The following is a 12,695-nucleotide window of genomic DNA, read 5'->3' as shown; positions in this document are numbered from 1 at the left end:
GGCAGTTTTTGCCAGAATAAAAGTGAGTCTAACAGAAGTCAGTCCAACGGAAATGCATTAATGCAGGCTGGATTTGCCTAGACATCAATAAACTCGAAATGCTCCCTGCGGGGCACTTGTAGTGTCAATAAAGGTTCGTAATTACTTGCTCCTTGGAGCATTTTTATACTCGACCCCGTTCGCTGTGCTGCGAGGAGGAAACTCAAGATCTCACAAGTTCTTAACTTCCTAAACTCTAGAGGAAGTATGGTAAACACTGGAGGGAACTTCAGGTTTTTAAGCAAAGATGCTGGTAGTTTTCGTTGCTATTTTAAGCTGTCAGGCGACAAGCAACTCAGAATTCCCCTTCTTACTTCCGGCGGGAGGGAAGATTGGAATTGGGCCTCATCACTTCTGAGCATGAAAGACCGCTGAAGCTACCGTTCAACCTGAAGGAACAAGGAATTCAACTGGAGAGAAACTCTGGCGACCAGGGAGCTGGGGACGGGCGCATATAGATGAGGGAAATCCTGGTTCCAATACCTTGTCTCATGCTAGAGGTGCCTCCCGACCTACCAGACCACATTAAAGACCGGGACCAAGGCGTGGTACTAACAGAGTAGCAAGCTTCTCTTCCACTGACGTCAAGGACCAAAGGATGGAGGAGAGGTAGTCAGAGCGAGCGCTTGAACACAGAACTCTTGAAAAGTGTCCCTGCCACCCAGTACAAGTACGAAAAATGGTAGGACGGAGGAGAGGTGACAATCAGAGGCTGCATATGTATGTACATATAACTGAGACTTTTGGAGAGGACTTTGTTCTTCCTTCCTCCCCCCCCCTTTTCTTTCCTTTCCTTCTTTCTTTCCTTCGTTTCTTGGTATCCGAATGTGTGTGGGTGTATTTGCGTTTAAAAGAGAGGTCCGTGGTAGCTGCTTTTTTTTTCAGAACCCTGTTTCTCTGCAATGAAGTTTAAGCGGGACTGGAGTTTCCTTGACTTGTGCGTGAGGAGTTTCCAAATGAGAATTAAAGGGAGGAGCATAAATATCCATGAAGTTCCTAATGACACCTCTATCATCACTTGTTTCCTTCAGAATGCTGAGCCAGGGTCGTCGTCCACCACCCATGCAGAGTGGGCTGATCGCCTAACAGGTTCATACGTATCTTTCCAGATTGAGCTGTTGGTGGAATAATAAAAGTCTTCTTCCTTCCAACGCCATCCCCACCCCGGCACCCCGTTTCACTCCACCTCGGAGGGCTGGTTTTTGCGTGTGAGGGTGTGTGTTTAGCAAAAGCGATTGAAAGAAGGTACTCCTCTTGCAATCCACCCCTAGCTCTACCCGAAGCATTCCTCGGGCGGGACGCTTTTGTAATCTGTCCCCAGGCGAGGTGCCCTCTCACCTAGATGCGGACAGACTATCTTGGAGCCCCCAGGTCCAGAGAGCTGATGCTTTGATGTCCCAGGAGAGTGTGTGTGGCTCTGTGTGTACGTGTGTGTGCGTATGTATGTATGTATATGTGTATGTGCGTGAGCTCGCAGGCGCGTAGCACTGTGAGCTTCCTCTCCCGGCACAGAGCAGGCAGAGCCGGGGACGTTACTCTCCAAGCAGCCTCCGCCCCCTTAGCCCGGTGATTGGCTTTGCGCAGCGTTTATCTCCTAGCAAGAGGGAAGGGCCAGTGACGCCCCCGAACCCAGCTGCAGAAGCTGCCGCCACCTCCAATGCACAAGGTGTCTCATCTGAAAAGAAACCTGAGCCCCAGGGAGGAGGCGCTGAGCGACCCTGGCAGAGCTGGCGCGAACGGGGCGAGAGGTCGCTGGGCAGCGCTGGAGGACAAGAGGGAGCTCGGCCACAGAAGACCCCAGCGATCTGATCCTGGGATCCCGGCTCCAAGCTCTCCTCGCATTTTACAGATTTCAACCCCGCGACTATCTCCCCAAAACGGAGTCTTTATATCAAGAGAAGGTGCCGGAGCTGGGGCAACCAGGACTTTCCCGGGCACCCAAGATGCGTTCCATTAGGAAGAGGTGGACGATCTGCACAATAAGTCTGCTCCTGATCTTTTATAAGACAAAAGAAATAGCAAGAACTGAGGAGCACCAGGAGACGCAACTCATCGGGTAAATGCAAAGCTTCATTTCAGGATATGACAAAAAGTCAAGCCATAAATGAAATGTGAATATAGAAGGTAGAGTGGTGGTTAGGATAGCATGTGTGTGTGTTTGAACTTGCGTGTGGTTAGTGTCATGAATTAAATAACAAAGGCTGTTGTTGAGATGTGCGTGCTTCTCTAAGCTGTTCCCAGTATGAGTTCAACTTGCTCTGTGCGGTTGTGGTGACAGTTGTGTTGGCCCTGGGTGCTCTCACGCCAAAGGAGAAGTCACTGCAGAAGTGTCAACAAAGAACGTGTGCCCTTGTCCTTTTAATCTGTGGACAGAGAGAGATGTCTTTATTCTCCAAACGGTTGCCTGTTTTATCTGTCCTATCACCTAAGGAGATACTGGAGATAGATGGTTTCTTGAAGGGCTGAAGGTAAAGCTTAGAAAGCAGGAAATAGGTATACTCTGTTTCTCTATTTTTTTTTTTTCTTTTTGACGTTGGATAGATTAATGTATTATAATTTGCGTTAGAAACTCCAGTACCACCAAGGATACTTCCTTATTTGTTCTTCTACGGGTAAAACGCATGGGCGTCATGGTTACAGTTTTAGAAAGAAACTGGGTACTGTAGCTTCACAGAGACTATATTTCTGCTATTTTTTTTTTTTTAGTTTGTCTAGATGAGTTCAGACTCTCCCCCGCCCCATTAAGTTCTCTAAATATCACACTTCCTTCCACCCGCTGGCCTCTGTGTCTTTGAAGTTTACCCAGGAGGTGGTGCAACTTTGTGTTGCTGACATAGCCTGGAAGCCTTTTTCTGAGGATGTGAACCTGATTGTCAACTCTATTCAAAGTCCTGTTTCGGAAGTCCTCCCTGTTCCGGTTTGGAGGCGTCCTCTATCAGAAACTACACACCAGCAGAGATGCCTGCCCAGTTTATATTTTTATCTGACATTGATTAAAACAAAGAAAACAGTCCTTGCGCGTGTGTGTCTGTGTGTGTGTTTGTGTGTGTGTGTGTGTGTGATGGGACTGCTAACACACACACATGCTCTTAAACTTCCTGCACTCCATTTCTTGATATTCCTGCTCCCTAGGTAATAAGCATTTATTTAAATGAGCAAGATGCAGGTTTATTCTTACAGAAGGACTTGCTATTCTGTAGAAAACCAGGATAACAGTAGCACAGTCAATGAGGACTGGAAGAGAATGAAAAAGCTAGCAAGGAATGGACTGGAATGGTCGTTATGCATCAACGAATCTAAACATAGTCTATTCTGAGGGGGTAAAAGAGACCGGTATGAGATCGTTTACACAAGACTGGGTGGCTTGAATATCCAATCTGGCTCAATTGTTAGAAAAACAGGACTTTGGGCAGGGGCGTGGGCATCCCTTGCAGACCTGTGCTTGCCAGACAGACAAAGAGGTCTTTAGAAAGGTGATGAATGGGCGCGTGGGGCTCCGATGAGAGGCAGAGGCTAGAGCGTGAGGGTCGAGGCTCTTTGTTCCCTCCCGGGCGGTGGGCTAGGAAGATAAGCCTGATCTCAGACAAAGCGGCCAAGGCTCACTAGGGCTCCGAGGGTTCGGGCCCTTGGCTCGGACCCTGGAGAGCAGAAGTGGGCGGGGCGAGTGAGGAGAGGGTCGCCAGATACTGCCGAGGTGTCAGTCTCCGAGCCTCCCTAAGCCGTGGCCAGGAAAAGGAGCGCGCCTCGAATCCCTGCGAGGGGAGTGGAGCCGGGACACTCCACATTGCACGGGTGTCATTTCTCCTGTGGCCTTTCCTGGACGTCGCCGGCTGGTGGAAGCAGCCCTAGGCGTTAAGGCAGAGGAGGCGGGCACAGGCGCGGCAGTTGAGCTAGCCGGGCTAGGCTTTTGCCCGCATCCTTTTCAAGCTGAGGCAGTTTCCTCCCAGCTTGGCTGAGAAGGCGTTGGGGCAGGCGCTTGAGTTAACCAAACAGGAAGAGAGGCGCGCACCGGGGCTATCCCCCTGCTCCCAGAGCGCTGGCGGCGAGGGGGAAAGAATGAGTGAGAAGACAGGGGCAAGCCTTTATTTCAGGACTCAGGCCCCTTTCGTCCCTCCCCGCCCCCCCCCTCTCCCCCCACTCACACACACACCAAAGTCACTTTCAACGCTCAGTTGGCAAGTGGCTCCTCCTTCTTAATTAAAACCCGCAATGGCAGTCTGGTGGGGCGCGGCGGAGGGCTGACCGCAAACATCGCGCTTACACCCGTGCCCTGTAGCGTCCTGGCTGCTTTGGCTCTTCCTGAGAGACCGAGACTGTGGATGGAGTTGGAGCTCCAGGAACAATGCGAGGACATCTAGGCTCCCTGAGCACTGTTTTCTTTTTCTCCAGGATGAAAGGTTCAGTGGAAAAGCTTGTGACTCGAGCTCGTTATTTCGTTTCAACTCCTAAATAGCGCTTCTGGTAGAGGAGTTGACTCATGAAACGATCTAATCATCTCATTGACTCTCTTTCTACCCAAGCCACGTGGAGAGGCCAGTTTTGAGTAAACTGGAATGGAGGTTCGACTCCAGATCCCGGTCCAGTATTCAAGTGAGGCAACCAAGGCAGTCTCTGGCCTTTGGGGGGCACTGCGAGCCTTGTGGCTTGGCAGCAGTTTCAAAGAAGGGCCTTCCGTAGTCCTTGAATCTTGCGTCACCACCCCAGATTCATATTTAGCTTTTCTGCTACCATTTTTGCCATACACAGGCAGTTCCTTTATCCTTTCGACCCTTCCCCCCCAACTGAAGGTCCCATCTACAGTTACTATAGTCCCATCATTCCACGCAGACGGAAAAATAGAGAACCAGCACAACCTTCTCACCAACCATCCACACTCTCATATCTCCAAAGGAATACCTGTGGCATGTTTTTTTTTGTTTTGTTTTGTTTTTAAATATATATAAAAGGAATTGTTCCAGCATAGGTCAAGTAATGATTATTGAACATCTAAAATTCATGTTTCCTTCCACGAAAGCCTATTAGTTAATAAAGTTTAAGTCAAAGAGCAGTGAAGGCATTAAGTGGTGTGTTCTTGATTAACTTTTCTTTCTTAATAGACCTCACAGTTGGCTTATGACTTAACTAGCTCTTTGTGCTCTTTTGGGTATGATTGGAAATGTGTTAATGTAAGGCTCCCACAGGTAAAATATGTAAGCATCCTCATTTAATGAGATAATATATTTGAAAGTGTAACATAGACTTTAATGTGATATAAATATTTGTTTCGTTAGTCCTTAAATCTTGCTACACACTTGCTACACACTACTTTTCTGGTTGACTACAAATGAGACTAACTTACTTTTCTTATTATCCAGAAATCTCCCTTATAATTTGAGTATGTACTTTAGGTTGTGTTACTAAGTAATCAACAATATTAGTTCTGAAACCTATGATAAAATTGAAAGTGGAAATAAGTATTTTTACTTAGAGTATTACCATTGACAGCAAAGTTAGTTCCAGTTTGTTCTAGGTTGAAACACAACCTCGTGAAATCTAGAATTTGCACTTTACTTCACATTTCACATTTCACAATTCTAATAAAACTCATAAGCAATAAATTAAGGTAGAACCTATCATCTTTATTTTTAGTTGTTTGACACTTAGGTAATGAAAATACAAAATGGCCTGCTGTGTGTGTTCAGGCTTAGTTTCATGCAAATTATTTTCTTAAAATTTTTATATTAAAGAGGAAGTTTAACCTAGTCCAAAGGGAACAAATACATTCAAAAGCCAAGTCATGAAGAGTTTCAGTGGGGTGGAATACGGGGCTTTTGAGACCTAATGCCATGAAGTGAAATTAATCATATGTCTTACGTACTGCAAATCTATTAGAGTAACTTGTGGTGAAGCCTGGAAATATTTGTAGATACTAGGTTGCGTAAAAAGTGATTAATTCCTGCCACTGGTATCACATGGATGATTATCTTAGTGAATTTTTCTTTGCTCCATGTAAACAGGGATCCTTTGTATTATATTGATTTGTGCAGAGTGATTTCTTTGATGTGTTTTGCTCTTTTCCTTGTAAAAGTACGTATTGAATCTTCTTGTAGATGATCCTATGCAATAAATGTTTTCAGTGCAGCTGTTCAAAAGTCATGTCTGATCTGGAATGAGAAATAAATAGGGGGTGGCAACATCCTTCGAGCTTCGCATTCATGGGAAGGAAGAGCCTTTTCTGAGACAGAATGCTACCAAGGTCATGAGTGAAACATCCCATGGGACCCATTTAACTTTATACAGAGGAATTTACTCTAGAGCTTCAGATTGTACTAAGTGGCCTTCTCCCACACTGAGTATAAGAAGTGTGACTAGTTGCAGATATTTTCATTCAAAATTCTTTCCAGTGATAAAAGTCTGAAATTTGGCTTATCACCAGCTCAATGAAAGAAATTCAAACAGCAGAGTAAGATGGTAGCATTTTATTCCTAGAACACTGATTTAAACTTTTTAAATCTTGGATATTCTGAAAAGGTTTGGAACAACTGAAAACATCATAGCAAACATTCTGCCATGTAAAAATGTATCTGTATTTACATGTCAATGAAGCAATCATCTATAGATTATCTATTTAATTAATTACTTAGTTTTTAGAGACAGGGACTTGTGATGTTACTCAGACTTGTCTCTAACTCCTAGGATCAAGTAATCCCCTCACCTCAGCCTCCTGAGTAGGCACTGCCCACCATACCCTGATTTTCCACACATTTTAAAGAGTGCAAGTCCATGTATATTTTTATTTCTCCTATGAAAGTTTATTGGTGGTGAAAATAATTATTATAATGATATCAATCTGTGGTTAGAAAAAGATGACATTGATACATCAATTAATAAGGTGATGATTAGAAATATTTCTTATCCCCAGAAATAGTGATAGTTTGTACCTGAAACCATGTAGTCATATTTCCCAAAGTGTGAATGTTAGCTTCTGTGTATAGCCACATTTTTATTCATAAGTAGTTATTATCATTAGAAATATAATATAAAAATTGACTTCTAGGCCGATGGTCAGTAAAGCACATCCCGTGTTTCCTGGCATCCTAAATGCCCCCTGTAAAGCAATAATTATTTGCCATGCACAGGCATGCAAATGTATCATTTTCATCAGTAGGATAGTTTAAGATATTAATTTTTATAGAATTCTGAATTTCACAGGGAGTAGCAGCCTATGATGCTTTGAACTGCTTCAAATTTAAACTACATGTTTAAAAAAGAATGCAAACCAAAATACCAAACTATAAGGCTTCAATTACAGAACTCATCCAATAACTGTTACACAGGCAATGTTTCCATTGATACTAGGAGAGGATTGCATAAAAAAAAAAACAAACAACAACAAAAACAAAACAAAACAAAACAAAAGCACAGATTTAGACTTTGTTATGGAGCAAATAGTCATGTTACTTTTTAACTATATTTTGACATTCTAAGAAGTAAAAGGTGATGTAAAGAAATAAATACAAATATTCAAAGGGCTACGGTTACTATTGGTATCCCATAAGAAGTAGCTTTTTGATTTTCTGAGTCTGGGTTTACATTTATAAAGTACAAGAAAATGGTCCATTGAATAATGAATTTATTCAGTTATAAATGTTCTAATGGCATGCATACTATTATAGGTATCTGCCAGCATCATCACTCCCACCGCCATCTCAGCTAGTATCATGCCCCATGATATACTAGCTTGACACTATTGGTTGCAGAGAGGTAGTCTATTTTTTTTTTTTTTTAATGTAAGAGAAAATGCCAGTAACAATGGCTACTGAACGAGTTTTCTGTCTGCTATCATCTCTGTCTCTCCACCAACTGTCAGGGAAGTGACTCATTGTTGAGATGTTTTGAAATCGATGCAATTTTTGAAAAATTACTTTTGCATGCAGAGCCTTGCTTGATCCTCACAAAGCCATGGTATATTAGATAAAGTTATTGTAATTTTCAAGGTAAGGTAAGACCACTATGGCTTAGAAAGAGAGTAGAGTCCAGGAACTCAAGCAAGTCATAGAGTCACAAAGATGCCCAGATCACCTGATAGTCCAAGTTATTCTTGCTTCAAAACAGAAGCCCCTTCTATTATGCATATATGCCTTCTGTAAAAATGAAATTACAGTCTTAGGAATCACAATTATACAGATGGAGGAGCACTGACAAAACATTCTGTCTCTGTTGTCTAAACAGAGCTAGTGAGTGACTAGTAGGAAACAGAGCTTATTTGTTTTATCATATTTTAATTGCCAAATAATAATTGTATATATTTATGGGATACAATGTGAAGTTTCTATACAAGTATACACTGTGTAATGATAAGATCAGGCTAGTTAGCATATCCATCACCTCAAAAGCATGTCATTTATTTGTGGTGTGAACATTTAAAATCTCCTGCAGCTACATAAAAATATACAATACAATATTATTAACTATAGTCACTGTGTTGTGCAACAGAACTTATTCCTCCTGTCTAACTGTGAAATTTTGTACCTGTTGACCAATTTCTCCCCATTCCCCACTCCTTCTTCCCTATATTCTGTTATCTACTTCCATGAGTTCCACTGTTTTAGAATCAACATGTAAGTGATATTAAAAAATAATATGTAAGTGGTATTTGTCTCTCTGTTTTAGACTTATTCACTTCCCATAATGTCCTCTAGGTTCATTCATGTTGGCAGAAATGGCAGGATTTTGTTCTTTTTAAGGGCTGACTAGTACTCCATTGGTATATATAACCACATTTTCTTTATCTATTCCTCTGTTAATGGACACATATATTATTTCTACATTTTGGCTATTGTGAAGAATGCTGCAATGAACTTGGGACTGCAAGCATCTCTTTGACATACTGATTTCAATTCCTTTGGGTATATGCCCAGAGGAGAGATTGCTGAATTATGTAATTCTGTCTTTATATTTGGTGATTATTTTTCTTCAAGTACCATATATATCATTTTTTATTCAGAAATTGTTTAATTTCAAAAATATTACCTGTAGATTCTTGTTCTGAGAGTCATATTCACTTAATCCTCATAACACCTTTCATCATGCTTGCATATTTCCTTCTAACTTGTAGGGGAAAATGTATCTAAAATTCATCACCAGTATTAATTCAAATTGTGTACTGTGCTATATAGACAAAATGTTTCTTACTTTCACAAAGCTGGCAATTTTGTTTTGTTTCAGAGATGGTGAATTGTCTTTGAGTCGGTCACTTGTCAATAGCTCTGATAAAATCACTCGAAAGGCTGGCTCTTCAATCTTCCAGCACAATGTAGAAGGTTGGAAAATCAATTTCTCTTTGGTCCTAGAGATAAGGTGAGTTTCTTTACTAAGGCATAATAAATTTCACATCATGTCCTCAAATATGTTGGGCTTAGCAAACTTATATTAAACACCTGATTTATGGTTTAAGTATGAATACTTAAATAAAAGAATGAACCAGCTCTATTTAATGTTGCTCACTGAAGAATATGAAATCATAAAACTGAAATCATTACATAGTCAGAGATTTAAGGATGAATATGTGAGTTTTGAATATAGTGTCTTTATACGAGTGGAATACAATATTCATCAGAGTACTAATATTTAACATACTTCACTCAATTACTCAGGATGGACATATATTTTAAGAATTATCTTTAACTTCCCTATTGAGTCTTCATTCTGCTTTTGGGTTTTCTCAACTAGTTGAAAATTGAGCCTATTACACTCCTATTGTGCTGACGATTATAAATAAATTAGTCTTATCCTGTGAATGAGTATTTCTGTGTGGGCTCATGTTTTAAAAATTGGATAAAAATCAGAAAATAAGCTTTCTAGATTACTGACTTCTTTTTAAGACTAGTCATTTTAGCTGAAACCCACTCTTGAAATCATACTCCATGCCTACATTTATCCAGTATGTAATTTTCTTCTGATATAAACCTGTTACTAATAGGTAAGAGGTAGGGTCACACCTTCTCAATTATGGAGGAAACAGGAAGATTGTTTTTTCTCTATAGTTACATTGCATTACTATATTGGTTGGTACATTTGAATTAAAGCATTTCAGTAAATAAGAACTCACTAAAAGTGTGAAAGAACACATTTGTTATATAATAAAATAATCTCAAAGTCAATGATAGCATTAACACACAGATTTTATAGGTGTAGCTTAGTGACTAAGATATAAGGGGCTGATTAATTTTCGTGGGTTTCTACCTACTCATTTCTTGGATTATACCCACCTTTAGTGTAGATTATAAGAAACTTGAAGGAGGAGTCTACTAGTCTATTACACTCATCTTTAGAGTATGCACAGAAATTTCACACAATGTTTTGGAGCAAAGATAATTACAGCATGTTGAAATTTACTTGAACTTATGTCTGGAAATTTTAAAAATATGGGCATCAGGGAGATGCAGGAATAGTATTACTACTTTAGTTTAAAGGTTTGAAATTGACTGGAAAGGGAAACAGGAATCAAATCATGGCAATGTCAAGTGGTGTATATTTGTTTGCTTTTAGTTTGGTGGGAGCTTTCTATATTCATGTGCCTCCTACAAGAATGAATAGATAAGTAGAATCTGATGATAGAGCTCATAAATCAATGACTTCTGGGTAAAATATGGCCAGCAAGCAAAATTTATTTCCACTGGATAAAGAAAAAAGAAACCTTAAAGCCAAGATTAAAAGCCAGGAGGTTTTTTAATAAAAGTACAGATTTCCATAAACTCTTGAGAAATGGAAAGATTTGAAAACTCTGAATCTGTACTCTTCCTAACATTTAGCTGGTTAAAGCTGACCCTAGCCATGGTCTCTCAAGTCTGACATTTTCATACTTGGAGCTCACATCTTTCATGATACCTATCAAGTGCATTCTTCTCTGTCTCATATCCCCATCCTCATATTTGAATTTAGAAACCCTGTGAGAGATGAGATAATTATGAGGAAAAAGCCACAAGATGTGAGACGATGTGGGGTTACAAACACAGATATATTTTGGTTTAGAATGGTGTGAAGGTTCATGTTTCTTGAAGGTACATTGGAAAAAGAGATAGATAGGTGATTAAATAGCAAAAATTTTATCTGTAAGCAGAAAAATAACTTTCAAATTGGATGAGTTAGCAAGAAAGGGGCCAAATAAGGCTACAGAGATCTGGTAAAGAAACCTGATGGAAGAAAGTAAAATAAAATATTGTAATAGTTTAACTAGCATATCTAGCCATGCTAAATAATGTGTCAGATAACAAAAAATCTATTAAGTAAACTAAATAAGTAATTGGCACTAGTTCAATTATTATATCTGGTAATGCCTTTCCTAATAGCTATATAAAAATCAAATACTATAAATATGCATGAGGCTTTATACATTTTGCTATTAATAACATATTCAAGTGGAGGGTAATAAACCTAAGTTGACCCAGAAGATTCATATTACAACTTTACAAACCAATGAGCATTGCATTCAGGTATTTGAGGATGATCTATTTTCAATTATAATAGCTGAAAATATGAATGAAATGTTAGTACTGTATTTGTGTGGTTCTCCTTAACAGATTAAATAAATAAACAATAAAACAATGAACAAATGTTGAATAATACATACAAGGTTGTCACTTCCTTGAAAGGAAAGGATAATTTGAAAAACCATTATTGTACAATGTACAAAGAGTTCATAAAAATTAGAATTGGCTATAGCAGAAATGACTAGTGAGTATTAATCAGTTTGACACCTGTAATAAAAAATTTAGAATATGAAAGTATCTGACTGTTGGCTTAGCTTTTGCAAATATTTTTAAAAGACATATTGGAAACTAATTATGGACCATTTATTACTATTATTATTATTATTTTCTTTCTTCCTCACCTTTCTGGCATTTAAGAATTTCCATATCACTTTGGGTCAGTGATTGGCTGTGGGTAAATTTTAAAAATGTTTTCAAAATTCTACTTTTAAATTTTTGTTTATTTTAATTTATTTTCTATTTTACTTTAAGTTCCAGGATGTGTGCAGAACATGCAGGTTTGTTACATAGGTATATATGTGCCATGGTGGTTTGCTGCACCTATCAACCCATCATCTACGTTTTAAACCCTGCATGCATAAAGTATTTGTCCCAATGCTCTCCCTCCCCTTGTCCATTGCCTTACGACAGGCCCAGGTGTGTGATGGTCCCCTCCCTGTGTCCATGTGTTCTCATTGTTCAACTCCCACTTATGAGTGAGAACATAAAGACGTTATTTCCAACCAATTTTTATCTTGCGTGATTCAACTATGATTATAAATCTTTCAAATTTAAAAATCTTATTAAACTTATAATACTTTTATTATATTCCTAATTTTGTCCACATATTAAAATGTGAAAATAGTTCCTGAGATATATTTTTTTACATTTGTAGATATGATTTTCATCCCTATTACTAGCCCCTTCATTCCCATATGCCTTATATTATTTTCATAAGCACACCAAGAATTGCTTCCTATGTATTCATCAAACAACTGTACTTCTATGGAGTTGTCTATGAGAGATGGTTCCATGTGTTACTTCATTGTACTTTGAGGATTCAAAATATATGGAGTTTATGCATTCTACAGCTAACTTTGCACTCAAAATAATTATCTTAGTTTTAAGGCTTGATATTATTGATAA

At 39.5% G+C, this 12,695-nt stretch overlaps 1 protein-coding gene across 1 annotated transcript in view; it reads left to right on the top strand.

Annotated features, from left to right (window-relative positions):
• The first annotated feature begins 1,658 nt into the window (after window positions 1–1,658).
• Window positions 1,659–12,695, top strand: part of ST8SIA4 (ST8 alpha-N-acetyl-neuraminide alpha-2,8-sialyltransferase 4) — a 99,103-nt gene continuing 88,066 nt past the window's right edge. The window contains 3 exon segments of the mRNA XM_011964375.1: window positions 1,659–1,810; window positions 1,812–2,095; window positions 9,247–9,378. Coding sequence (XP_011819765.1) covers window positions 1,697–1,810; window positions 1,812–2,095; window positions 9,247–9,378 — 530 coding nt within the window. The 5' untranslated portion in view covers window positions 1,659–1,696.

The sequence above is a fragment of the Mandrillus leucophaeus genome, unplaced genomic scaffold, assembly GCF_000951045.1.
Source record: "Mandrillus leucophaeus isolate KB7577 unplaced genomic scaffold, Mleu.le_1.0 Scaffold696, whole genome shotgun sequence".
Taxonomy (NCBI): Eukaryota; Metazoa; Chordata; class Mammalia; order Primates; family Cercopithecidae; genus Mandrillus; species Mandrillus leucophaeus.
This window is presented reverse-complemented; position numbering and strand designations above follow the sequence as displayed.